At 44.8% G+C, this 26,868-nt stretch overlaps 1 protein-coding gene across 1 annotated transcript; it reads right to left on the reverse strand.

Annotated features, from left to right (window-relative positions):
* Nucleotides 1-25,318, reverse strand: LOC110538957 (contactin-associated protein 1). Its single transcript, XM_036938267.1, has 24 exons — nt 25,038-25,318; nt 17,875-17,976; nt 17,579-17,772; nt 16,668-16,821; nt 16,158-16,361; nt 15,341-15,525; nt 14,790-14,939; nt 14,385-14,646; nt 14,025-14,174; nt 13,388-13,562; nt 7,994-8,100; nt 7,680-7,802; nt 6,843-7,046; nt 6,546-6,702; nt 6,318-6,445; nt 6,048-6,221; nt 5,470-5,688; nt 5,000-5,239; nt 4,588-4,827; nt 3,557-3,684; nt 3,254-3,347; nt 1,729-1,959; nt 1,548-1,592; nt 1-226 (listed from the first exon to the last, which is right to left on the reverse strand). Exons 1-24 carry the CDS (start codon nt 25,096-25,098, stop codon nt 24-26), a joined length of 3,930 nt encoding a protein of 1,309 aa, XP_036794162.1. The 5' UTR covers nt 25,099-25,318; the 3' UTR covers nt 1-23.
* Nucleotides 25,319-26,868: the final 1,550 nt, after the last annotated feature.

Here is a 26,868-nt window from a genome sequence, read left to right on the forward strand (position 1 = left end):
TCCCGCCGTTCCCCAGCCTGAGGCTAGTCACTCCGAAAGTCTTCCTCTATTGCTGGATATCGCTTCTTCTCCAGGGTCCCTGTTAGGGGCCTGGAGCTGCTGCCTCCAGGGGACTCCAGGAAGTTCTTGGGCTCGTTGGTGTGGTAGCTGCCCTTGTACCGGTACAGATAGATGTAGATGCTGTACAGACCTATGAACAGCAATATCACGGCCGCGGCGACGACAACTAGAGGGAGAAACGCACACAGTCAAGGTGTGGTTAAAACAACAGTGTGTAGCAAACAGCTGAAAACCCATTGTTCCTCACAGTAGGGTTCTATGACTCACGTTGGAATTGCCACTGTGAAAAGATGTACCTGTATCTCAGTGGATGATACAAATATCCCTTTCAATCAATACCATTGTGACTCAGCTGGTTCTCTGCCAAACTCACTTAACTTCCCTTTAGAGACAAGCCGTATCCTTTCTTATACAGCCACATATTGTTATGAGGAATCCATCCATCTCAAAGGATGTCCAGTAACTGGAGGAGGTCGGCAAGGGGACAGCAGGACCGGCCCAGACATCAGAAGTCAAACTCACATGTTCTGCGTTACCATAACAACCCTGTACAGATGTATCCAGTACATTAAGCTGAAGCATATATCTGTGATGAATAGTGGAGGGAGGGGCAGCTCTAAATATAGTTGATCCGGGTGAGGATCTCAGACAGGGATAGAGTGCAGACTACAGACTCTCTGAGCTGCTGTCCAATCCCATTTTCTTCGCCTCTCATGTTCAACAGATACAAGAAAATATCCTTCTTTACATTCCAGCATTTGTTCTGGTACATGTCACATTTTTTGCTTTTAGCGTGAGGACGTAAAGCCTATTCTGGAATCTGATGGTCTCAGATTTTAGGATTAGGGGATTTTAGGAAAATGAAAATGAGAATTTCAACTACTGCTGATCTGTGTCAGTAGGGGAGAGAGAGGGGTAGCAAGAGGAAGAGAGAGAGAGAGAGGTAGCAAGAGGAAGAGAGAGAGAAAGAGAGAGGGGTAGCAAGAGGAAGAGAGAGAGAGAGGTAGCAAGAGGAAGAGAGAGAGAGAGGTAGCAAGAGGAAGAGAGAGAGAGGTAGCAAGAGGAAGAGAGAGAGAGAGAGGTAGCAAGAGGAAGAGAGAGAGTGGGAGAGAGAGAGAGAGAGAGAGGGGTAGCAAGAGGAAGAGAGAGAGAGAGAGAGAGAGAGGTAGCAAGAGGAAGAGAGATAGAGAGAGGTAGCAAGAGGGAGAGAGAGAGAGAGAGAGAGAGAGAGAGAGAGGGAGGTAGCAAGAGGAAGAGAGAGAGAGAGAGAGAGAGAGAGAGAGGGAGAGGTAGCAAGAGGAAGAGAGAGAGGGACAGAGAGAGAGTGAGAGGAGGCTTAATCTGAATCTTGAGGTAAACTAAGGTCAGGACTCACAGATGGCAGATGACAGATGAACACTTACATTAATAGATTTCACAAAAATCATCAAAGTATAGTTTCATGAGAAATGAGACATTATTGTGAATCGTAAGCAGTAAAAACGTACCTGTCAACCAAAACAGGCCTAGGTCATCGTGGATATATATGTATTCTGAAATTTTAAAAATACATCAATTATGTTATTATGGGGAATTTACATACTATCATCACTAGGTCATAATTGCTGATGGGATATGTAGTCCCATGTAAAGTAGATCTACTGATGGATCTGGGATATGTCGTCTCACCTATAGAAGTGAACCAGTGGTCCGCCTCCCAGGGGACATATCCATGGACAGGAGGGAAGGCCCCACAGTTAGACTCGGAGACGAAGCCCTGCACGGTGACCGGCGGTTCCGTCTCGTTCGGCCGGAAGAGGGTCTTAAGAGGGGCGTAGATGTTGTACCTCACCCCAGATATACAGCCTACCAGACCAGGACTGTTATGCCTCTGGATCTCATAGTCAATGTCACCCACCTCTGAGGGGGTTAGAGAGAGGGACAGAGGAGTTACAATGTGCACATCCACCTCAACTAATTCCCAAACTTACAGTGGGACAACTGATGCCTTACTTCCACGGGTAACAGTTTATTTGGATAGTCCATCTGTAGATGCTCCACAGACTATCAGTAATATTTCAACTATCTACTAACCCTAGTTCTAACCCTAACCCTAATCCTAATCCTAACCCTAAACTTAACCCTAACCCTAACCTTAACTCTTACCCTAACCATTATTCTAACCCTAACCGTAACCATAACCTCAGCAAGCAGTTGCTTATCAACAGATAGTTTGTTGATAGTATGACCATCTGCAGAGCACCTACAGATGGACTCTCCGGAATATCCAAATAAAGTGTGACCAAATCAATTCTCAATAGGAAAGCAGAAATGTTTCAGCTGGGGTTTAAAGTTTATCCAGAACTCAGATTGGAAGGCGTGGGCTTACTAGAGAAATCTTGTTGTAATAAATATATAAGACAAATGCTTCATTCACAAAACCAATTTACACTGAGAGGAAAGTTTTTCTGGAGCATGCTTATTCCTGACATTGTCTGGAAAAATGCATGGTTAAGACCTTACAAATACTGTATACCAAACAAAGTTAAGGAAGTGCACTTGAACATTTTACATAAGATATATCCATGTAATTCTATGGTTTCCAAATTTGTGGCTATTGATGATATCTGCGTTTTCTGTAAAAAAAGAAGGTGAGAATCTGTCTCACTTGTTCTTTGAATGTAAATTTGTGTCAGAATTTTGGGAAAACCTTGCAAAGTACCTATTTACCGTTATGAACACTGCCTATAATTTTAACATGAAATATATAATATGTTACTATTGCAATGATAACAAAACCACTGAAATTATTGGTTTTTTTTTTATTCTTGTTGCCAAATACTTTATACACAAACAAAGATTCTATACCAAAATTACAAATTTTTCTGATTTAATTTAATTATCTTATTAAAACACTAACCCTAGTGAATAACAACAAGAATAACATCTTCATGAATCATTATAATAAGATACAGTATTTTCAGAGTGAATATAATTGCACTTAAATTGTTTCTTTTTTGTATTTTATTTAGATTTGTTGTATGTTTGAGCATTGTTAATACCTTTGTTTGGTTTGCTAGACATGTTGGATATAGCAATGTAAGTTGATTTTTGTATTATGAATAAAATACATTTATAATAAAAAATAATATTAATAAAATAAAAAAATAAAAACATGTTTCAGCTGGGGGGGGGGGGTGAAGTGTAATCTTACCCATCACTCTCCCCAGGAAGATGTTCTTGGGTGAGTCAAACCTGCCGTCCTCCACTAGGGTGATCTTCTCCACTATCGGCTCCATGTAGTCCACCTAGGAGTTACACACATCAACACAAACACAACCATAAACCTGTCAACACAAACAAATAAATTAAAGACTGAAAATACACAAATGCACACAACTCACAAACCAAGTAAAGTGGTACCAGAGCATCCTGGTTTGTGATTGACTGTTAAACGGTGGTGAAGGAGGAAGGTAGTGTTAACAGGTGTATACATTGGGGCGGAGGGTCAGCGTACCTGTGTCCTGATGGTCCTGTTGTGTCTGGTTATGTTGACGTAGTGGGGGTATCCATCTGCCAGGTTCCTGAAGGACAACTGGTACTTGTGGGTAATCAACCCCAACCTATACCTCATGTCTAAGGTTCCTGTGGAGGGACGGTGCAACAATACAGTTCATAATGTAGGGCATTAAAACATTATATTTCCATTAACTATTGTGAGGAGTATGGCTTGTGGCTGCTTTGCGTATTGTCGTCTCTAACTTCTTGCCCTTTGTGGTGTTGTCTGTGCCCAGGAAATGTTTGTACCATGTTTTGTGCTGCTACCATGTTGTGCTGCTGCCATGTTATGTTGCTATCATGTTGTTGTCATGTTGTGTTGCTACCATGCTGTGTTGTCATGTGTTGCTGCCATGTTGTTGTCATGTTGTGTTGCTACCATGTTGTTGTCATGTTGTGTTGCTACCATGCTGTGTTGTCATGTGTTGCTGCCTTGCTATGTTGTTGTCTTAGGTCTCTCTTTATGTAGTGTTGTGGTGTCTCTTGTCGTGATGTGTGTTTTGTCCTATACATATATATTTTTTTAAATCCCGGCCCTCTCCCCGCAGGAGGCCTTTTGCCTTTTGGTAGGCCATCAAATACGAATTTGTTCTTAACTGACTTGCCTAGTTAAAGAAAAAAAGTATAAAACATATTGTAAAGTACAGTGATATATTTTTGTCCAAGTCCTATCTTGCTTTGTGTTTCCACTCAAATAAATTGGATGACTGAAGAGCATACCACAGGAGGTTGGTGGCACCTTAATTGGGGAGGACAGGCTCGTGGTAATGGCTAGAGCGAAATCAGTGGAATGCCATTCCATTTGCAACCTTCCAGTCATCATTATGAGCCGTCCTCCCCTCAGCAACCTCCTGTGGAACATACAGTAATCCAACTTCAATCAGTGACAGTAAAATCTTCATTCAAAAGCCAGTTCAATTTGAACACTCTCTGCCTTGAACCATAATCACCCATAATGTTAAAGCGCTCCTCCCTGCCGAGCGTTCCTACCATCTTTCTTCAGGATGACAGCCATGTAGTCCTGGACGAAAGAGCTGATGTAGAGCAGTACAGCCGGTGTCTGGAAGGTACTGAAGCTGAACTCTATCTCATCACTGGTGTCGTTGTAGCCCAGGCTGAAGTTGTGGTAGTGGGGGTCCAGCCAGTTAGCCCACCACTCCTCATTGGTCGTAGGCTTCTTTCTGATGTTGTAGCGCAACCACGAGCCTATCTCAAAGTAGGCCCCGATGTCTAAGTGGGTACAAACAGGATCAAGTTGAGCTAAATGCCCATATTTGGTTATCGCCAACACTGTCAAAATAAATCAAGGTTTTTGTTACTGTAACCCAGTATGCTTAAGGCTGTCGTAGTGATTCTGGGGCTCCATGAAAAACCGAGGTAACCCAACCTGTGTGGAGCTCACCTTTGTGGCAGTAGAATCCGTCGAAGGCAGTGTTGCCGCAGTCACAGGTGTAGGCTGCATAGCCCTCGATACACTGGGCGGCGTTTCGACACGGTATGGTCGCGTTCAGACACTGGCCCGTACAGTTCCGCCGTATACCCTGTTCCTCATTCGCTTTGCCTTCCAAGTCAAGGGTTGCCCCGTTCATTCGTAACCCTCGGAGGCAGCCCAGGAATGGCCACAGCGTGCGATTGGCTGCGCCTGGATATATTGGGACACCGTCAGTAAATCATCACATTGCAAAGTTGAGCATTTTGGATTAAGAAGAATAAATACGTGTTCGTTATAAGAAAATAAAAAAAACATCTGTTTCCCGTGCTGTAGTGCTGTTTAAACTCATAGGAATGGACTACATCAACCAATGGGAGAAGTCCAAAGTCCTTGTCGACCACCACACTGCCCTCCCCAGCCCCAGCGGCCAGGTGACGTACCCACGAGGAGAGGGTGGGTGAACTCCATGGTGACAAAGGTCTGGCCAGGGAAGCGTCTCACAGCCCATGGCTGATAGTCCACTTTGATCCTGGCTAACTTCACGTTGAGCTCTGCCTGGACAAAGTGCCACTCGTTGTCGTTTAGAGGAACTGGCGAGCGTAGCGTCACGTTGAGGATGCCGTCTCCCACCATGAATATGAAGACCAGGTTCTGGGTGGCTGGGAGAAGAAGAGACAAAACAGAATGAGGGATGAAATATATTATAGAAATAAATGCCGGAAAATATTGATAATATAATTTCTAAACTTTTTCATTCATCAAGTTTCACAGCAACAAAACTTTTTGAAAATTGTAATTCGGAAATTATGTTTCCTGCCTTGGTCCTATGTGGCTTAGTCGGTAGAGCATGGCACTTACCATGCCAAAGGTTGTGGGTTTGATTCCTGCTTGGGCCACCCGTATGTACATTTTATACACGCATGACTGTAAGTCACGTTGGAGAAAATCGTATTTTAAATAGTGTATATTATATGAGTAATTTCATGTGATTCACACTAGATAATCTGTGGTAATTTACTGTTGAGCTCAATGCGTATGAAGTTACGCAGCCAGTCGTCTGAGTTCTCCAGGAAGACTCCGTGGGGGCGGTAGGTTTTAAAGTGGAAGGAGATGTCGACAGTGCTGCCTGGCCTGAAGGTGGGGAACTCGATGTAGGTGGGCTTGGTGAACGATATGGTATTCCAGATGCTCCCTGTGAGTACAAAGAGGCCATGAGATCCAAACCAGAACCACGATAAACAATCATTTGACTAATTATATACCGCAGAATGGTTTAACTACAACTCACTGTCGCCATGGCAACGTAGGGGCCCGAGGCTGATGTGGGCCTTTGACCCCGTCCTGTTGGTGTCCCCCACCACCACCTTCCTCACTGGGAGGTGGTCCTTCCACATCAGATAGCCCTTGTCTGAGTACCTGCACAATAGGTTCCATTTGTACAGTAATGTATATCAATCTATGGAAACACTTTTCTAAAAGTTATAGAAAATAGTCTTTCAAATCCTTTCTCTCTCACCATTGGCGGTAGTCAGCGTCACAGTTACAGTGAAACCTGGCATCTGTGCAGGTCTGGTTGATAGCACAGCCACACTTCCCACTCTCAGGGAAAGCCCCGCCCCAGTACTCGTGACTCTCGTTATTTCGACCAATCCAGAAACTGTACGGTCTCCCATCTGAATGACATGACAATAGAGCAATGGAATATGATTATTATGATTTCATCATTGAAATGTCCTATGAGATACAAATAGGTACAGATTCAGGTGCTTTCAATAGCTACCTTTGCCCATAGGCCCTAACCACTCCTACTCACTGGGCGTGTTGAGGATGCGTGACTTGTAGCAGGAGTAGTCGATCCACTGTTCACAGTACATGGAGGTGTTGGCCAGTGCTGTGACATCGTCCCAGGAGGCATTCCAGTAGTTGACATCTCCTATGTAAGGACGGTCCACCGTGCTACCGGTCACCTTGATACCGTTGATACGGTCATGCATCACTATCGTCCATGCCTTGTCGGCTTTGTCAAGAGACAAGGAAGGGGTTGACATTAAAGGGTAAAAATGTATGATTGTGTAAGTGAGAAAGAGAGAGAAAACTAGCGAGAGACAAAGTGAAAGAAAGCACATCAACTACTGAGGAATCTGTTTTTGTGCCATGCTGTATCCAGAGAACTGATATTATCACAGACAGCTCTAATGCAGTAGACCCTGACTAATCTAAGGGATTTACATAGAACCTACAGTAATAGATGTTGGTTAATTGGATAGGATTGGATGGAGAATACTCTGTCCCCACAACCAATTACTGATCTGGCCCCAAACTGGTTCTCCATTGCCCTTGTTGGAGTTCATTATTCCATGATCAACATCCAACAGATGTGGCCCTGCTGTCTCCTCTGCTGCTGCTGTTGCCTTGTCATTCCTCATGGAACACACAGTCAACATTCACCTCAACCTGAACACAGTTTAATATCAGGGTCTCTGCCTCAACATGTTCAATAACGGTCCATTTCTGAAAGGTACTGTAAGCACTGACTACCGTTATGTTCGATATGCACCATGGAATCATGTTGGTCGGATGGTATAATATAATTGTATACTAGTACATGTTATGAATGCATAAAAATGCATTTGACAAGCCAGTTACTCACATTTCATCGTGCAGTACACCTCGAATGGTTTCAAGGGTCCGCTCAGGTCCGGGTCTATGGTATAATTCCCTGACCAGGATTTGCCAGTAAGTCTGTAGGCCTCACACGACTCTTTGTAGACCGCTGTTGGGGAAGAGAGAAGCAGAAGTCGTATTTTAACTTACACCAGCAAGGTTTTAATGATGATATGGGTCTGTCTCACACTACCGCAGGATATAGGCCTCAACAAACTGCTTGTTACACTGGCGAGGTTACGACAACATGCTGTCATTAGTACTCGCAAACAACATTAGGCTCTCTCAGGAAATACTCACACATATGGCACACCTCCCCTTTGTAGCCTGTGTTCTCACAAAGACATATGAAGTCATCCCAGGACTGGATGCATCTGCCCTCGTGTTCACAGGGGTTTGGAGTACATCTAGAGAGCACACCATGCAGGAGTGTCGGTAAAAGTGAAATGGGGCATGTACAGTGCATTCGGAAAGTATTCAGACCCCTTGACTTTTTCCACATTTTGTTACGTTACAGCCTTTTCTAAAATGGATTACATTATTGTTTTCCCTCAACAATCTACACACAATACCCCATAATGAGAAAGCGAGAAAAAAAATGTTGACATTTTTGCAAATTTATTACAAATACAAAACAGAAATACCTTATTTACATAAATATTCAGACCATTTGCTATGAAACTCAAAATTAAGCTCTGGTGCTTCCTGTTTCCATTTATCATCCTTAAGATGTTTCTACAACTTGATTGGAGTCCACCTGTGGTAAATTCAATTGATTGGAAATTATTTGGAAAGGCACACACCTGTCTATATAAGGTCCCACAGCTGACAGTGCATGTCAGTTCAAAAACCAAGCTATAAGGTCAAAGGAATTGTGCGTAGAGCTCCAAGACAGGATTGTGTCGAAGCACAGATCTGGGGAAGGGTACCAAAACATTTCTGCAGCATTGAAGGTTCTCAAGAACACAGTGTCCGCCATCATGCTTAAATGGAAGAAGTTTGGAACCACCAAGACTCTTCCTAGAGCTGGCCGCCCGGCCAAACTGAGCAATTGGGGGAGAAGGGCCTTGGTCAGGGAGATGACCAAGAATCTGATGGTCACTCTGACAGAGCTCCAGAGTTCCTCTGCGGAGATGGGAGAACCTTCCAGAAGAACAACCATCTCTGCAGCACACCAACAATCAGGCCTTTATGGTAGAGTTGCCAGACGGAAGCCACTCCTCAGTAAAAGGCACATGACAGCCCGCTAGGAGTTTGCCAAAAGGCACCTAAAAGACTCTGAGACCACTAGAAACAAGATTCTCTGGTCCGATGAAACCAAGATTGAACTCTTTGGCCTGAATGCCAAGAGTCACGTCTGGAGAAAACCTGGCACCATCCCTACGGTGAAGCATGGTGGTGGCAGCATCATGCTGTGGGGATGTTCAGTGACGCTCCCATTCCAACATGACAGAGCTTGAGAGGATCTGCAGAGAAGAATGGGAGTAACTCCCCAAATACAGGTGTGCCAAGCTTGTAGCGTCATACCCAAGAAGACTCAAGGCTGTAATCGCTGCCAAAGGTGCTTCAACAAAGTTGGGTCTGAATACTTATGTAAATGTGATATTTAATTTATTTATCTTTTGCTAATTATTCCAAAATTATTATGGGGTATTGTGTGTAGATTGATGAAGAGAAAAAAATATTTAATACATTTTTTGAATAAGTCTGTGATATAACAAAATGTGGAAAAAGTCAAGGGGTCTGAATACTTTCTGAATGCTCTGTACACTAGTACACAAAACATCTCTTTCCATGACATAGACTGACCAGGTGAATCCATGTGAAAGCTATAATCCCTTATTGATGTCACTTGTTAAATGCACTTCAATCAGTGTAGATGAAGGGGAGGAGACAGGTTATCAAAGGATTTTTACGTCTTGAGACAATTGAGAGATATGGATTGTGTGTGCCATTCAGAGGTTGTGTAGTATTCACACAAGTCCAAATGCACACAGCATCATAACTTGAGATATTTGAAACATTCTGTGAATACCAGTGCATTTATGAGCGCATTCGATGCAGATCAGGGGAGAGGGGGACTATAACGGGGATATACAGTAGGATACTGAACACTATTGCGCTGTTTCCTGTTGTTGGAAGACCAAAGCGAAAAATAATATGACGATTGGGGCACACAAGTGATGTTTGATGATAATCATAGATGCATTTTTGTCCAATAAATAAATGGCTTACATGGACACGTGGTTTTGGTTAGGAATTTTAGTTTGTTTGATATTTGGCAATGTTAAACCAACCGAACCAAATGAAAAAAAAATACAATGTAACAAATAATTGAACTATAGATCAAAAACTGTGTGTGAAAACACTCGGAAACACCAGGACACCAGGAAGACTCTGAACCACCAAGGTTGACTGCTCCACAGACATAGTCATGCTGATACCCTCGTGAAACAGAGCAGGCATCGAGAAAGTATCATACATCATAAAGCAGATAAATATGTAACATACTGATGTAAGCATGTGACACCAATACAAACTAGAACACAATGGTTTCGAAGACAATGGTCTTTGCACATGATTTTGGAGAGAAACTAGCGCTCGCCCCGAACCTTTTTCATATAAAAGGAGGGGAGAAATGGAGGAGGAGAAAGGAGTGATTGTAGAAAACGGTGGACTGAAGTTTAGTGTTACATGGGATGGTCTTACATTGACATTTTTCTAAAATGTTGATCTCGCAAACGTTTTGCAGTAAGAGAGGTTACATGTGGCGTGTCCGTCAAAATACTTTATATCGTAACATGGATCCTACTCTGATGTAAATAATCCTCCCAGTCCAGACAGGTGCATTCAACTGAGAATAGCCCCTGTCATCAACCGGTACTACATCTCCTGGAGGTGTCTGAGTGTTATATGTCCCATGTCTGCCATAGGGGCTGAGATGAGAGGCCTTCTCAGAATGATTCATCCCTATAGCAATGAGCCTTGACTCCTATAGCAATGAGCCTTGACTGTCTGTCACATTGGTCCATCAGGAATCAGGATGGAACATTCCAACACTATCTCTGTACTCCACTGATATTACAAGTCTGAGTATAGTGTTCAGAAAGCATCCAACCAGTTTACCCATGGATTCATCATGGATACTGTATGTAACCTTTGCCCTTGTGCTACTATTGTCTAGCCCAGGCCTGGGCAACGGCCAGCCCACGACCTGATTCAATACGGCCCGCAGAATCATGCTCAGATAACGTAAAGAATTTGGGATAGTAAAGTTTTGAAAAACGTATTTGTTTTTCAAATTAAAAGCCCAATGAATACTCACCTTTTGTGTAATGATTTAACTCCTACCGCTTGTGGGACTTTTATTTTGAAGGCACGTATAAATAACAACTGCAAGAGGACAGACGGTGACTGACGGGCTGACACACGTCACAGTTACAAATAGTAGCTAGCTAGAAATTGTGAAAAAATGAGTTTTTCAAAGATTTCAAAGAAAAGGAAAGTTGACAATGAATGTAGGGTGTTCCAGCAAGAGTGGACATCGACATATTTCTTTATTGAGGTATCAGGGAAAGCTGTGCGCTTAGTGTGCAAAGAGAGCATCGCTGTCTTGAAAGACTACAACTTGTCCCGACACTTCCAGACAAAGCATGCAGAGAAATATAGGAATATGTTTTCTGAGCAGAGGGCAGGTGCATTTTGCTTTCTCCGTTGCAAAAGCAGCAAGGACTTGTCACAAAACTGCACTCAGCAAACGACAGAATTGCGAGAGCTAGCTATGAACTGTCCTACAAAATTGCTAAACATAGCAAGCCATTCGCTGAGGGTGAATTCATTAAAGAATGTTTAATTGACTCTGCAGCAATACTTTGCCCCGACAATAAAGAGCTGCTTGAAAATGTTTCCCTGTCAAGAGGAACAGTGACACGGCGTGTTGAGAATATGAAAAGCAGTTGAAAGGCAAGGTAAAGGATTTCACCTATTTCTCCTTGGCCCTGGACGAGAGCAGTGATGCACGTGACACGACGCTGCGTGTTGATTTGTTGATATTCTTACCAGGCATAAGCCCAGACCTTGAAATTACAGACGAGTTTGCTTCAGCGCAGTCAATGAAGAGCACAACCACAAGGAAAGGTTTATTGGAGGAGGTTAATAAGTATGTGGCAAAGCTGGGACTGAGTTTTGAAAAGTTATCCTGTGTGACCACTGATGGGTGCCCAAACATGACAGGAAAAAACATTGGCCTTTTGAAAAGGATACAAGATCAAGTAGCTGAGCTGAGCTGAACCCAGATCAGAAAGTGATTGCATTATTCATCTGGAAGTGCTCTGTAAATGTTTATGAAAATAAACCATGTTGTGGATACAGTCACTAAAGTGGTAAACTTCATAAGAGCAACATCTTTAAACCACAGGAAGTTTGTCTCACTGTTGGCAGAGACAGAGTTGGGTCATGCAGATCTCCCCTACCACACAAACGTGAGATGGCTGAGTTTGGGGAAGGTGTTGAAAAGGGAGTGGGACCTGAAGTCAGAGATGGATTAAGAATAATTGGCTGATAAAGAATAATTGGCTGATTTTGCCTTTACTGTGGACATCATGGCCCTCATGAATGAACTGAATTCCAAACTACAAGGGAAGGGCCTTTTTGCACATCAGATGTACAGCCTTGTCAAAGCCTTCTAGGGAGAATTATTCCTCCTGACCCGCCCAGTAGAAGCCAACAATCTCACCCACCTTCCCACACTACTAGTCTGTTCCCTATTAGATGACCAGCAGGAGAAGTATACTTCCCTGCTGCCTGCTTTGAACGGGGAGTTCAAGTTATTGTCGTTTTGAGGATTTCAAAGTGTTGGAAAATGACATGCTGTTGGTTTCCTCTCCTTTCACCTTCAATGTGGATCAAGCTCCCACTGACCTGCAACTTGAGCTTATCGATCTTCAGTCTGATGCAGTGATTGGAGAACTACTCAAAACAATGTCACTGACGAGGTTCTATCTAGTTTTGATGAACAAAACTTTCCAAAGATTAGGAGTCATACTCAGAAGACGTTTGTAGTGTTTGGGTCAACCTATGTATGTGAACAGACATTTTCAGTGATGAATTATAGCAAGTCAAGGCACAGATCATCTCCTACTGACTCACCTCATAGCGACAGAAACTATACCTGACTTCACTGCTCTAGTCAATGCCCATCAGAGACTTCACTCCTCACACTGATTGAGTAGTGTAAATGTAATGTTGAGCTCTCTCTCTGTCTTGTATTTTGGACATACTCGTTAACAAGAGTTCTGTCCGTGGTGCTGAATGCACAGTGTACTTTTCCCTCCATGTAGATCATTGTCTGTTTAATAAAGAAAATACCTACCAAAAGGAGAACATGGATGTGGTTTATTTCTGTGCATAAAATAAGTACGTGGACGTGATTTACAGTAGATATATCTGTCAACACAGTCATACACATGATGTATAATCCTGTAATATGGTTCTGGCCCGCGATGGCAAAAATCTATTCTAATGTGGCCCTCCATGGAAAATAATTGCCCAGGCCTGTCCTAGCACGTTGCAAACAAACCATTTCACCATAGTATCTTAGTCTGTGCCCCTCCCCCTCTGCCAACCTCCTCCTCCTCCCTATATATGTCTCTGATAACCCCTCCCTCTGCTCTATCTGTCACTGATGCCCCCTACCTGTCAGTGATACCACAGGTGCCCAACAACAGTTCAGCGTAGCGTCCCCAGCGTCGCTGCAGGATGATGTCGATGTCCACCGGCTCGTTGTCGATAAAGATCTGCTGCATGCAGCCGTGGAAGTGGTTCAGCTTGGTCTCACACTTCCTGATCGTGTTGTTAGTCTTCGGACACCCTGAGGATCAAAGCACAGAGGGAGGTGTGAAGATATGTTCCTATTGGGTTGTCATTTTGAGAGTGAGAACATCAAAATGGTGGCTAGCGGTTAAGAGCGTTGGGCAAGTAACGGAATGGTCACTGGTTGAAATCTCCAAGCTGACTAGGTGATAAATCTGCTGATGTGCCCTTGAGCAAGGCACTTAACCCTAATTGCTCCTGTAAGTCTCTCTGGATAAGAGTGTCTGCTAAATGACAAAAAAAGTCAAAAATAAATAATTAAATATAAAACAAATGATGTAGATGAACAGTGTTCTGGTATATAAGAGCAAAAGTAGTGCACTATAAAGGGAATTGGGTGCCATTTGGGACGTAGCCCAGGTCTGGCCAACAGCTCACTTCCAGTGGTTGCTATTGTAATGTATGTTGATGTTGGGAACAGTAAAGTGAAGGGCCAGAACAGGTGTGGTGAACAGCTCACCTCCAAAGAAGTAGCGGTCCCCTGTGCGGACAGTGAAGGGGTTGGTGATTTTCAGCGGAGAGCCCTCCTCCTCATCTATGGTGATGGACAGGAGGTTGTCCCTGGCTGCTACGTCTACCGTGTGCCAGAAACCGTCATTCAAACGGTAACCTGAAGAGGAGAACAAACAGAAACAATATTAGAACATCTTTAGATGTAATGAATGAGCAATCAGTATGAATGCAACATAATCCAGTATTCATTTGACAAATCTGCATCTTCTACCGTCTCAACAAACGTTCTGCACATTATTTCGAATTTGTAGAAGAGTAAGAATTTATTAACGAGGCAGGGTGAGTTCAGTTCCACATTTTGGCTCACCTGCTGCGAACTGTAGTTTCTTCTTGCCTGGCTGAAAGAGCGTGACATTGACCTGTCCCTCACTCAGGCCCAGCTCCAAGGCTCCCAGGTCGTCAGCGAAGCGTGTAAACATCAGCAGGCCTGTGTAGTCCCAGGAACGGAACTTAAACTTCACAAACATCCGAGGCTTCCTGAAGAACCCAGGCACCTGCAGGTAGTTGTTGGGCCCGGCGAAGGTCATGGGCTTCCACAGGATGTCACGGCACGCGTAGTGCATCTTTTTCTGAGAGAAAAGAATCATTGCATTTACAACAAACTACGAAGAAAGATTAGCTACATCACTGTAGGTCACATGTAAATTGTGTGTGTGTGTGTGTAGGTAAACGAGTACGTGATGCAGAGGTGAAGTCGGATGAGAAGCTACACCTGCCGAGGGATGCGTATCTCAGGCTCCTGGTCCTGGGCCATATTGATGACGTTGATCCCGTTGATGAAGACGTTCTCCAGGCAGCCACGGAAGTTAGGAACCTCTGGGAGGTGGGGCACATTGGGCTCAATCACTCCGCCCACATACATCTAGGAGAGTACCAGCAGAGGAATAAATTAGATAAATGTACCCATATGATCAATGGAATATTATACTCAAAGGCACACATGTATTTGCTGGTTGTTTTTTAAAAACGTTATTTAACTAGGCAGGTCAGTTAAGAACAAATTCTTATTTTCAATGACGGCCTAGGAACAGATCATGTGTATATCAACAAAGTACACCATGAATGACTAGCAGGCGCCAGGTACAGTAAATAGTAGGCTGATCTCTGTCTATGACCATTGACCCCTTCAATGACCACTTCCTTCCTGTCCCTATGGACCACTGTCACAAGCCTGACTCCAAACTCTCCAGGCCCACTACCTTCTAATGTTCAGCAACAGAAAAAATGTCCAGACACACCTTAGCGTCTAGTTCTACGACCAACCTGAGTGTCCAGGTCTATGTAGGTGAAATCTCCTTTGCTAATGGCCGTCTCAGTGTGGGCGTCCACTGTGAAGTTGACCTGTCGACCGTAGCGCTTGATGGTGACGTAATGCCAGTGCTGGTCATCTAGTATGTTGCCAACGGTCATTGTGGTCCGACCGTCCACCTGGTTGACCGTACTGCTTCCTTTAATAGGAGAACGGAAATGAATGACGTAAGAATTTGATGGGATGATGGGAGTACTGCTATGTGAAACTCATTCAATAATCAAGTTCGCTATAGTTTGCTATAGTTCGCTATAGTTCAAGCTATAGCTATACTGTATGGCGTTTAGCAGATGCTTTCACCCAAAGCGACTTACAGTTACAGCGTGTATACATTTTTCTATAAATGTTTCCTTTAGAGAAGGTGGAGCTGAGGTAATGGCTATACCAACCTGAGTTCTCCTCACAGATACAGAAACCTAATGTCTGCTTCAGCAGTAATGGAGGATTGACAGGGATATTCAAGCCCTGTTTTTCATCCAGTAAAGAGACCTAGATCTAATCTAGGACACTGAAGCCTTAAGTCATATCCCAGCCTATCAGATTGTATAATCACCCCACAACACGAATATTTATGTTCCATTAAGCATTTCATCTTGTGTTTATGACAATGAACAGATTGAATTTCCTTTGACTTCCATTTTATTTGATTTGATCCTTCACAGACCAAAAGGTCAGAGTGCTTCTTATCTGTCCTCCATCTATGGCATACCGCACTCTGACCAGTTTAGAGTCTCTGCCCAGCCGTACCCCACGCATTCCAGCTGATCCTACCTAGGCCGATGGTGAGGACGAGGCGTCCTTTCCTCAGCTCCAGGGTCAAGATGTCTCCCTGGACTCCCTCACTGTGTAGCAGCAGCCCGTCCTGCTCCAGGGTCTTAAAGTTCACGGCAAAATGGTCCTGCAGGGTCCGGAACCTCTTCCCTGGGAACATGAAGGCCACCGAGTCGTCCCCGTTCATCTGCATCACGTAGGAGTCTGGCCGAGAAAGAAGGGGAAAGTGGTTAGATGTTAGAGGTTGAATGGCACATTTGTGATCCTATGACGATTCAAATGGTTGAGAGGCTCAAAAGTGTTCCTGTGATATGGTGTAGATAGATGTTTGATAGATACTGTTTGACGTTGGTGTCATTGAGTTGTGAGGGTTAACTCAATTGACTGTTGAGGTTAGTTACTGACTGTTAACTGTGTTAGTTGCATCACTTTTGAGTGTGCTATCTTGAGATTTCGAAGAAGACTCCTACAGCAAATTATAGTTACAATGATTCTGAAAGATGTCCTTACCGTAAGCACAGCCAAACACCTCCAGCCTGACGCCAATCTTGCCTCCATTCTCTGTGTTCCACCCCAGGGGCAGGAGGCGGATGTGTTTGGCTGTGAAGGCATAGTGGAACACATTCCTCTTCACCTGGTGGTAGTTCCAGTTCCCAGGCATCGTCTGTGCACAGCAGGGGGGGGGGGGGGGGGGGGGGGGGGGGGGGGGGGGGGGGGGGGGGGGGGGGGGGGGGGGGGGAGGAGAGAGAGAGAGAGAGAGAGAGAGAGAGAGAGAGAGAGAGAGAGAGAGAGAAATAGAGAGAGAGAGAGAAATAGAGAGAAATAGAGAGAGAGAGAGAGAGGGAGAGAGAGAGAGAGAAATAGAGAGAGAGAGAGAAATAGAGAGAGAGAGAGAGAGAGAGAGAGAGAGAGAGAATAGTTATTCATTCAGTAATAAACAGATAAAAACAGATTCGTGTTTTCAAACTCTCTCACTGAGGGATAATGTGGTAATGTTGTCTCTATTAACTGTTACTCTGTGGTGAACATTTCTAGAATGAACATGAAATCAAACAACCCACTGGGAACACACTGGTTGAATCAACGTTGTTTCCATGTTATTTCAATGAATTTCAATGAAATGACATTGAAACAACGTGGAATAGACATTGATTTGAAGTCTGTGCCCAGTGTGAACAGACTGCCAAGGATTACATTTGAATGACTGTTTTTTGACCTGACAACCTGACCCCAACCTAAATGGATAGTTCACTCAAATGTCATCATTTCATAACAGTCACTCCGAGCCTGAAGACATCTTTCAAGCTGAGAACAAAAAATATATAATTTGAGTAGATTATCCCTTTAACCCCCCCCCCCCCCCCCCCCCCCCCCCCCCCCCCCCCCCCCCCCCCCCCCCCCCCCCCCTCTCCCCTCCCTACCGAGTTCCCTCCTTTCATAACGTAGGGCGTCCAGGAGTCAGGGCGGTCACCATAGAGTAGTGTGTACTTTGTGACCCAGTCATAGGAATTGAAGGTGCCCTGGGTGGCGATGGCCTGGATGCGGTACTTCCTCTTCAGATCAATCTGCAGCCAGGGCTGTCTGTCCCGGGGGGACGGGGACCAGCCACTGCTCCCTGGAGGAGGAACGCAACACACACACACGTCATCAACCAGAACTCACACTCTGACTTCATTACACACAAAACACACACATAGATATAGCCAAGAAAACTAACCATACAATTTGGCAAAGTTGGCCGAGTACAAAAAGTTATATCTGGAAGAGGCCAAGAAGGAGTTGGCATAGAGCGAAGATACCAAGGGATCAACACATTCATCTAGAACAAAAGATGAGAGAGAAGAGGCGGTTAAACACAGAGATTACAGTAATACTCAGACTACACATGACATCATTCTCCAAAACCGTTCAAATCAGACGATAACATCAGGGATTTCAGCTGAACAGAACCCAACATGTCTAGTGGTGCCTCTCCTCACACAGATAAGGGACAGACGTTGGATTGCAACTAATTAGGCACTGCATAATCTGTCCTGTAGCTGGGCCACAAGCTATGAACAGTCAACAAGTCTGATTACATTCAGAGGCAGGAAAATAAAATCACAGACTAATTAGGCCTCTGTGTGGTGTGCAGTAATAACCCTTCCACAGTATGACCTCCCATCTGCACAGTGCACGGTGCAGTCATCTGTAATGCTACAGTGTAAAACGGCTCCTTAAGAACAGGTGGAGCTGTACTGATGAATCTAACCATCAATCCTCCCAGATAAAGATGCATAGATCTAACTAATGTCTCTATAATTCAGCAGTAATGGATGGTGGATGGAGTCAGGCATGAAACCAGAAGCCAGTAAGTATTTTTCCACTGTGCCTGTGAGATGAATGATCGTTATCAAGAAGAGAACCTCCACACATCCCCTTTTTATTGAGCTAAAGAAATAAATGGAATATACAGAGGGCTTTCAGCTTTGCAAACACATTTGGAAATGAACAGTGCGAGTGTGTGTGTGTGTGTGTGTGCGCGTGTGTGTGTGTGTGTGTGTGTGTGTGTGTGTGTGTGTGTGAGAGAGCGCGTGTGCGTGTGTGCGCGCGTGTGCGTGTGTGTGTGTGCGTACGTGAGTGATCATATACATCTGTTTTGCATGAACTACTATGCAGTTAATGAACAGCGTTACTGACTGAGGCCTTGTCTGTCTCTCAGGGAGATGGGAGATAGCGGGTGTTATTCTACGGGTGCCTAGTGGACAGATAGCAGCAAAATAAATCAGAGACGTTCCCTCATCGTCTCATCAACCGTCTGTCTCAACCGCCGTCCCCCCCTCCTCGATAAATACCCTCAGCAATTAGGAATCACTATAATTCTGCCTAATCTTGTCACTGGCACAGATAAACCCACTATGTCCTCACCACGGTCACTAGAAAACACTGCCTTATCTTCTGCAATGTCCTGACATGTCTGTTACACCTCTGCACAGCTCAGAGCCATGTAGATAGGTGAGAAAGGAATAGATAGAGGGATAGTTGGACATAAAGGCTGAGAAGATGGAAAGAGAGAAAAAGACAAAGGGGGGAAAGAAAGAGAAACCCAAATCTCACAGTACAAAACCTGGGGAAGCTAAAACAATACTCCCCCCCCCACCCTCATGTCTTGGGGTAATCCTCTCTGTTACACGGTTGTTGTTTAAAACTAGTTTCACCGTTGTGGCTTCTATTAACACAGCCGTCTCTGAGGTCAAACCGATGAGGGAGGGAGGGAGGGAGGGAGACGGAGCGACAGAGAGAGGTCGAAACCAAACCAAGGGAGACGTTTGCAGAATTAGTATTCAGCCTGCAGAGGGAGGGAGGGAGGGAGGGAGGGAGGGAGGGAGGGAGGGAGGGAGGGAGGGAGGGAGATTGTAGACTCATCTTTTAGAACACCTCTTGAAGAGGGAGAAAATAAATGGAGACAGGAGCTCAAACAGGAACAACTATCAGGGGATAACCTCTGCTGAAGAATTGAACCTTATCTCTGTACTCTCCATACTGCCCCACAGTATAGACAGCATCATTGAACTGGTCAGGAAGTTAAAACAGTCAGTAGTACACTTTGCCACTCACTCTGAGCCTAAACGCCTTCTATTTCATTTCCCACCGTCAAAACAGCTCAATCTGTTTAATTTATCCTTTATTTTACCAGGTAAGTTGACTGAGAACACATTCTCATTTGCAGCAACAACCTGGGGAATAGTTACAGGGGAGAGGAGGGGGATTGAAGAGCCAATTATAAACTGGGGATTATTAGGTGACCGTGCTGGTTTGATGGCCAGATTGGGAATTTAGCCAGGACACCGGGGTTAACACCCCTACTCTTACGATAAGTGCCATGGGATCTTTAATGACCACAGAGAGTCAGGACATCCGTTTAATGTCCCATCCGAAAGACGGCACCCTACACAGGGCAGTGTCCCCAATCACTGCCCTCGGGAATTGGGATATTTTTTAGACCAGAGCAAAGAGTGCCTCCTACTGGCCCTCCAACACCACTTCCAGCAGCATCTGGTCTCCCATCCAGGGACTGACCAGGACCAACCCTGCATAGCTTCAGAAGCAAGCCAGCAGTGGTATGCAGGGTGGTGTGCTGCTGTCACGGGACCTTGAATGCTGTCCTCCAAGGACAAGTCCATTCAGGTGGAAAGAAATCAGCTGAGCCAGAGACATGTGCTGCCTTTGACCTTGAGTGTTATAGAATACTGTCTCTGTCTGGGTATCTGAGTCTCGACTGGGTGACCTTTCTGGCCATGTCCCCTGATCCTCTCCTGCAGACATTACAGAATGAGAACTCACTGTTAATGAGGTATGTCAAGAAGTACAATACTCTGCTGCCTATAGTTTGTTAGTCAAGTCAATAATTATTCAGCTAACTCCAACAACAAAGCCTATAACTAACCCTACACTAATAGAAGTTCAAGTTTACTTCCAGTTGAAGGAACATAGAGTTGTGTTAATTTCTGTGGTGAGCAGTGTAGAGGGTTGTAGAGGGTGGAGAAGAACTACAGGTAGTAAAGGCATAGAGAAAGCAGAGAGCCAATAGGACTGCTGTAGGTTAACCCAGGTCTTGCCACTCAACGCCCACCCCCTACTGACAGGATGCTCTTCTCTCTTCCTCTCCCCCCTCCATCCGACTCCAAACCTCCCTCCACCCTCTTCTCTCTCCTCACATCACCTATCCCTCCATCTCACTCAGCATGCCTCTTCTCTCTCTCTCTCTCCCTCTCTCTCTCTCTCTCTCTCTCTCTCTCCCTCTCTCTCTCTCTCTCTCTCTCTCCCTCTCTCTCTCTCTCCTGAGCCATAATCATGAAGGAGCGCCTTACCTAACACCTTCCCTCTCTCTTCCTCTCATTTGATCTCAAATACCTCTCGAGTGGGTGTCGCTGTGTCGCAGTTACTAAAAGATGTACCCAGAGCTTATCCAGAACATTCCACCCCTCGCTCTCTCTTCCTCTTCTTCTCTCTCCCTCACTTTCTTTCTCTCTCTCTCTCTCTTTCTCCTCTCTATCTCTCCCTCTCCATCTCTTTCACTCTCACCCCCTCTCTCGATCATGCTACTTCTCTCTCTCACCCGCTCTCTCCCTCTCTCCTACCCCTCTCCCTCTAACTCCCTCTATCTATCTCGCCTTCTCGCTCTCTCTCTCTCTCTCTCCTCTCTCTCTCGCTCTCATAAATTGTATTTAAGGTCTTTATTGGCATGGGAAACATATGTTAAAATTGCCAAAGCAAGTGAAGTAGATAATAAACAAAAGTGACATAAACAATACAAATTAACAGTAAACATTACACTCACAAAATTTCCAACAGAATAAAGGCATTTCAAATGTCATACTATGTGCAAATAGTTCAAGTACAAAAGGGAAAATAAATAAACATAAAAATGGGTTGAATTTGTTCTTCATTGGTTGCCCTTTTCTTGTGGCAACAGGTCACAAATCTTTCTGATGTGATGGCACACTGTGGTATTTCACCCAATAGATGTAGGAGTTTATCAAAATTGGGTTTGTTTTTTCGAATTCTTTGAGGGTCTGTGTAATCTGAGGGAAATACGTGTCACTTATATGGTCATACGTTTGGCAGGTTAGGAAGTGCATCTCAGTTTCCACCTAATTTTGTGGGCAGTGTGCACAAAGCCTGTCTTTTCTTGAAATCCAAGTCTGTCTATAGCTGCCTTTCTCAATAGCAAGGCTATGCTCACTGAGTCTGTACATCTCTCTCTCTCCCGCTCCCGCCCTCTCTCTCTCCCTCGCTCTCTCTCTCTCCCTCTCTCTCTCTCTCTCTCTCTCTCACTCGCTCTCTCTCTCTACACCACCACCAGGGGTTCTCTCAATCCATCTATCATTAAGGGAATGGCTTGGCTCAGTCGGCTATAAGTGTGAAGAGCTGCTGCCGGCTTATCAGAAATGCTGACGCATCAGTCTAGTGTTACTGTAGGGTGGAGAGGCTGCAAGGGGCTGGGGCTGTCTGGGCTGACACATCACAATTGCTGTGCATATTGAAACAGCCTCCTCCGGACACATCATGCAGTGGCCCATGATACATGATGTACAGTGTGATGAATATCTCTGCTTTGTCATGTATGGTTAGGAGCCAAGAATCCTAATGTTAAATGCCATAATGTTTTGGTATTTGGGTTGTGTGGCACACAGAGTGGAAGGCAGGCTGGTGCGTGTTAGAGTGCAGGCTGAATTATTCATAGCCAAAGTCAGGCCTCACAGTGGGGAGTGTCTGCCTGGCGACACGGAGGACTGAGGGAAAGTTTAAAAAAAATATGTATTTTAAAAAGAGCTAAATATGAAAGACATCAAAGCCCCAAAACATCTCATATACAGGACCATCATCCCACAGCATCCTGCATCTATCTAAGAATAGAACAGTTTCCACACTGGTGAACCTCTATCCTCCATATCAATTCCCCTCACTCACACTCACACACACACACAGCCACACACACCACAACACACAACTAGTCTCTGTGAGGACTGGAGATGCATGGGCAGCACACCAAGATGGAACAACACACATCAGTGCACACCCAAGACCTTTATGTACACATTTTCACAGTAATAAACACATACATGCACAAACACCACAGGAGGCTGCTGAGGGGAGGACGGCTCATAATAATGGCTGGAACGGCGCACATGGAATGGAATCAAACACATGGAAATCATGTGGTATTTAATACCATTCCACTGATTCCGCTCCAGTCATTACCACGAGCCCGTCCTCCCCAATTAAGGTGCCACCAACCTCCTGTGACACACACACACACACACACACACTCACACACACACACACACACACACTCACACACACACACACACACACACACACACACACACACACACACACACACACACACACACTCACACACACACTCACACACACACACACACACACACTCACACACACACACACACACACACACACACACACACACACACACACACACACACACACACACACACACACACACACAGCAGGGCAGCTGCACAGACAGTAGCATAGTAGGAGTGCTCCTGCAATGCTGTGTGTTAGCCCCACCCAAGATGAGCATGTCCCAGGAATGGAGTCTCCGTTCTAATCTGTAGTGTTTGCCTGCCTGCCTGACACAGCCTGAGTCGTGGGCACTGCCTCATATGCCTGCCAGCACCCAGATACACAGGCCGGCAGGCCAAACTACAGGGGGTAAATCACCACAACACCATCCCAGAAAACCATTCAGGTTCCAAACACCATAGTGTGATACTACACCCCTAATAGCCAGTACTTACAACCAACTTCCCTCAATACTGAAGGCATACAGTAGTAACACAATAGACCACTGAACAAAATGCCACATCTAGAAAAACTGACCAGTGTGGTTACCCCCAACACACACATGGATTCCGTAACACCAACTAGTTACCCAAAATGGGAACCATGTGAGACCACAACAAAAAATAGGCGTCGCACCACATGACCATAACAAGTGTTCACAACGTATTTACACAACCAAATGTACCATACATGGACATACAGTCCAACTCACCACAATATCACACCCAAATGCCCCAGATATTTAACTCCCACCTTAATCATCACTCTATCTGATAGTCCAGCAGCGCAGGATAGCCTGCCTGTGTGATCCTCTTACACTAACACCGCCACAGCACCAAGAGGGCACTGGGGCACTAAGTATTCACTAGTAATTCCTAATATAGCCTAGAGAGAACAAAACAAACTACCTGCCCTGTACTATATGCAGTGATATGAAGTGAAGTAACAATGTTTTTCAGAAGTTTAGACCTTTACGTGGTACATTCATATATGATGGTGTCAGGTGGTCCTAGCCCCCCCCCCCCCCCCCCCCCCCCCTCTGTCCCTCCACCCTACCTCCCTTTCCCTCCCCCTCCACCCCACCCTATCTATTAAAAACTGCTTGGTGAATCACACTGCTGCAGCCTTTAATTCACATCTTCTGAGGTAATTGTTTCGACAGTGATTTATGGAAAAACACGCCACCAAGTTTTTCTCCACATGCATCTCAAATCCATCTCCCTACGGCCTTGCATGTTATAATACCCTGCTGTACAACCACATCCGAAGCGACTATTAAAAACGATATACATCATTGATCACGGAATTCCTGTTTGGAATGTTTGCCGCGTGATGCGTGTTCCTAGATGAAGGGGACGTTTTTGCTCGAGTACAGGTGATGAGCACACACTCTGCGAAAGTACTGCAGTGGGGTGGTCCCGCACGCAGCAGGCAGGTTAGGACACGGCTCAAATTATTCCATCATCCCACAGCACCCTGTAGCTTTTACAGATAATAAACCACATTTTCAGTGCCATCATTATCATACAGTTTGGGATATTCTCTGGCATGACCGTTACAGAGTGCTGGAGAGGTGGGCGGGAAATGAACCATGCGATGCAGAAACTTGCACGCTGGCGCGAGACAGCACTGCAATGCAGAAAGCCCAGTACGAGACTGTAACCGCCGCGCGCCCTCAGCCCGCAGGAAACATGCCACTTGACTTTCCTCAGAATTCAAAGCAAAAAATATAGAGATTATGCAACTGCGTAAAACATAACAGCCATCGTTAACCCTTATACAATGTTTTGATGATTATTGGTCATTTTAAATCAGATGTTCTGCCCTTCAAAGACTAGATGCACCTATTGCCCAGAGGTTTTTGCCGCTTCTTTCTTGATTCACATTTTTACAATGAATCCCCTTTTTTGTCAATATTGTTATCAATATGCTGCATATACAGGCTTAGGCTATTTCATTAATATGATAGCAATAGGCTAACAAAGGACAAGACACTGACATAAATGACCGTTACTGTTTCACAAGACTTACGTGATGAGCATTCTTGAACACCCCAAAATAAAAGGATTATGCTCAATATTTTGCAAATCATCCTTTACAGAGGACACGCGTTTCCGCACATGCTATGTTAATTAGATCGTAGATTGTGTTCTCATATCCACAGGGCACGGTAGCATCCTTTCACCCCCCCTTTTCCCAACTTTAACTAGCGCAGTTTCAACTCCTCTTCCCGGGATCTCGGGTAGCCTCTGCCGGGGCGGGGACGCGCATCAGTTACTGGTGCTGATGCTGCGCTTCACCGAGAGCGCGCACTGCTAGGCTATATTTTATGTAAATTGTTTATAATTAAGGTCACATATAGGGGACACATTTCCAAGTGATCATTGTGATCACTTTGTGGATGTGAAATACTAGCAACGCGTGTGCTTTGACACTGTGACTTCAGTGGATCCACCAGAACTCCGCGTAGTTTTGGTCCAGAAGAAGGAAGGTAGGAAGGAAGGGGTGGGAGAGAAAAAAAACTTTTTGGTCCAGCAAGCTACTTCTGTTTCCCAATAGGTAATTTTAACGCTATACGTTTGACGTTGTTGTCAATAGTTCCGCAAATATACCTAGTCAGTAGTTTAGTAACCCAGGCTTTATGCGATTCGTTTTACCGTTGTAGAATAAGGTTGTTCCTTTCCCGCATCGTTACACTCGTATACTGCTTTGGTTTGGCATCTCCCATATTATATCAGTGGGCTTGGCATGCGGTACTTCTCACGGCCTCGCGCTGGTCATAGGAGCACTGAGCCTATCAGAGGGCATCATCAATTTGGTCAAAAGCCTCTTACTCCCCTGAGGCCAAAAGTCTGACAACGATTCTGACGTTTATAATGTCTGCCGTTGCTCCCTAGTTATGTGTTCGAGAATAATACTGTGCTGTACAAGAGAGAGTAGCCTACAGTCGGCTACACCACAACCACTTATGTGGAGGACTGACCTTCACCTACAATAGGGCCCTGAATAGGTACCAACAAAATTACAAGAGACTGATAATGTGTGGCCCAGGTTACTGACTGCCAGTTTGTGGCAGAGGCAGAGAGGATAGGGTGGGGGCGGGTTGGTAAGATTGACTGAGGGATTTATCTATGAAATGCGTGGCACACTGGCCATAAACTAAAAAGGCTTTGGGATTAAGAAGTGGGTTTATGGGTCAGCGGGCAGCGGCAGTGTCAGTGCCGAGATTGGACGTCGAGGCCAGTGTGGGATTTGCGTTTTCAATCAAATCAGATTGGCATTTTGTAATCTCCCTGCCTCCACCTCCCCCAGCAATATCAAAACATACTATATACCTTTGGAAATGGAATATATGAAGCCTGTACTCTAAAAAGATGAGGAGGAGGGGGAGGAGTAATAGTCTAGAGTTGTTTTTCTTCCCACTAATTGCTTCTATTAAAGAATAATCATTGTGGTTTTAAAATGCATGTCACATTGATTGGATTGGTTCTCTCAGCAAAGCACTGATTGGTCAACAACAGTGAGAAAAATAGAGTTATGGGCCATACGGCCAAGGTAGATTAGAAAAAAACTAAAAGTCATCAATGAAAAAAAATAGCACACACACAAACACACACTTACGTATCGCGTAAAAATCGTCTGTCCTCCAAACGTCAGCACAATAGTCTGGAGCTTCATGAAATGGGTTTCCATGGCCGTGCAGCCGTATACAAGCCTAAGATCACCATGCGCAATGCCAAACATTGGCTGGAGTGGTGTAAAGCTCGCCACCATTGTGGAAATGCATTCTCTTCACCATCTGGCAGTCCAATGGATGAATATGGGTTTGGCTGATACCAGGAAAATGCTACCTGCCCGAATG

The sequence above is a fragment of the Oncorhynchus mykiss genome, chromosome 12, assembly GCF_013265735.2.
Source record: "Oncorhynchus mykiss isolate Arlee chromosome 12, USDA_OmykA_1.1, whole genome shotgun sequence".
Classification (NCBI taxonomy): domain Eukaryota; kingdom Metazoa; phylum Chordata; class Actinopteri; order Salmoniformes; family Salmonidae; genus Oncorhynchus; species Oncorhynchus mykiss.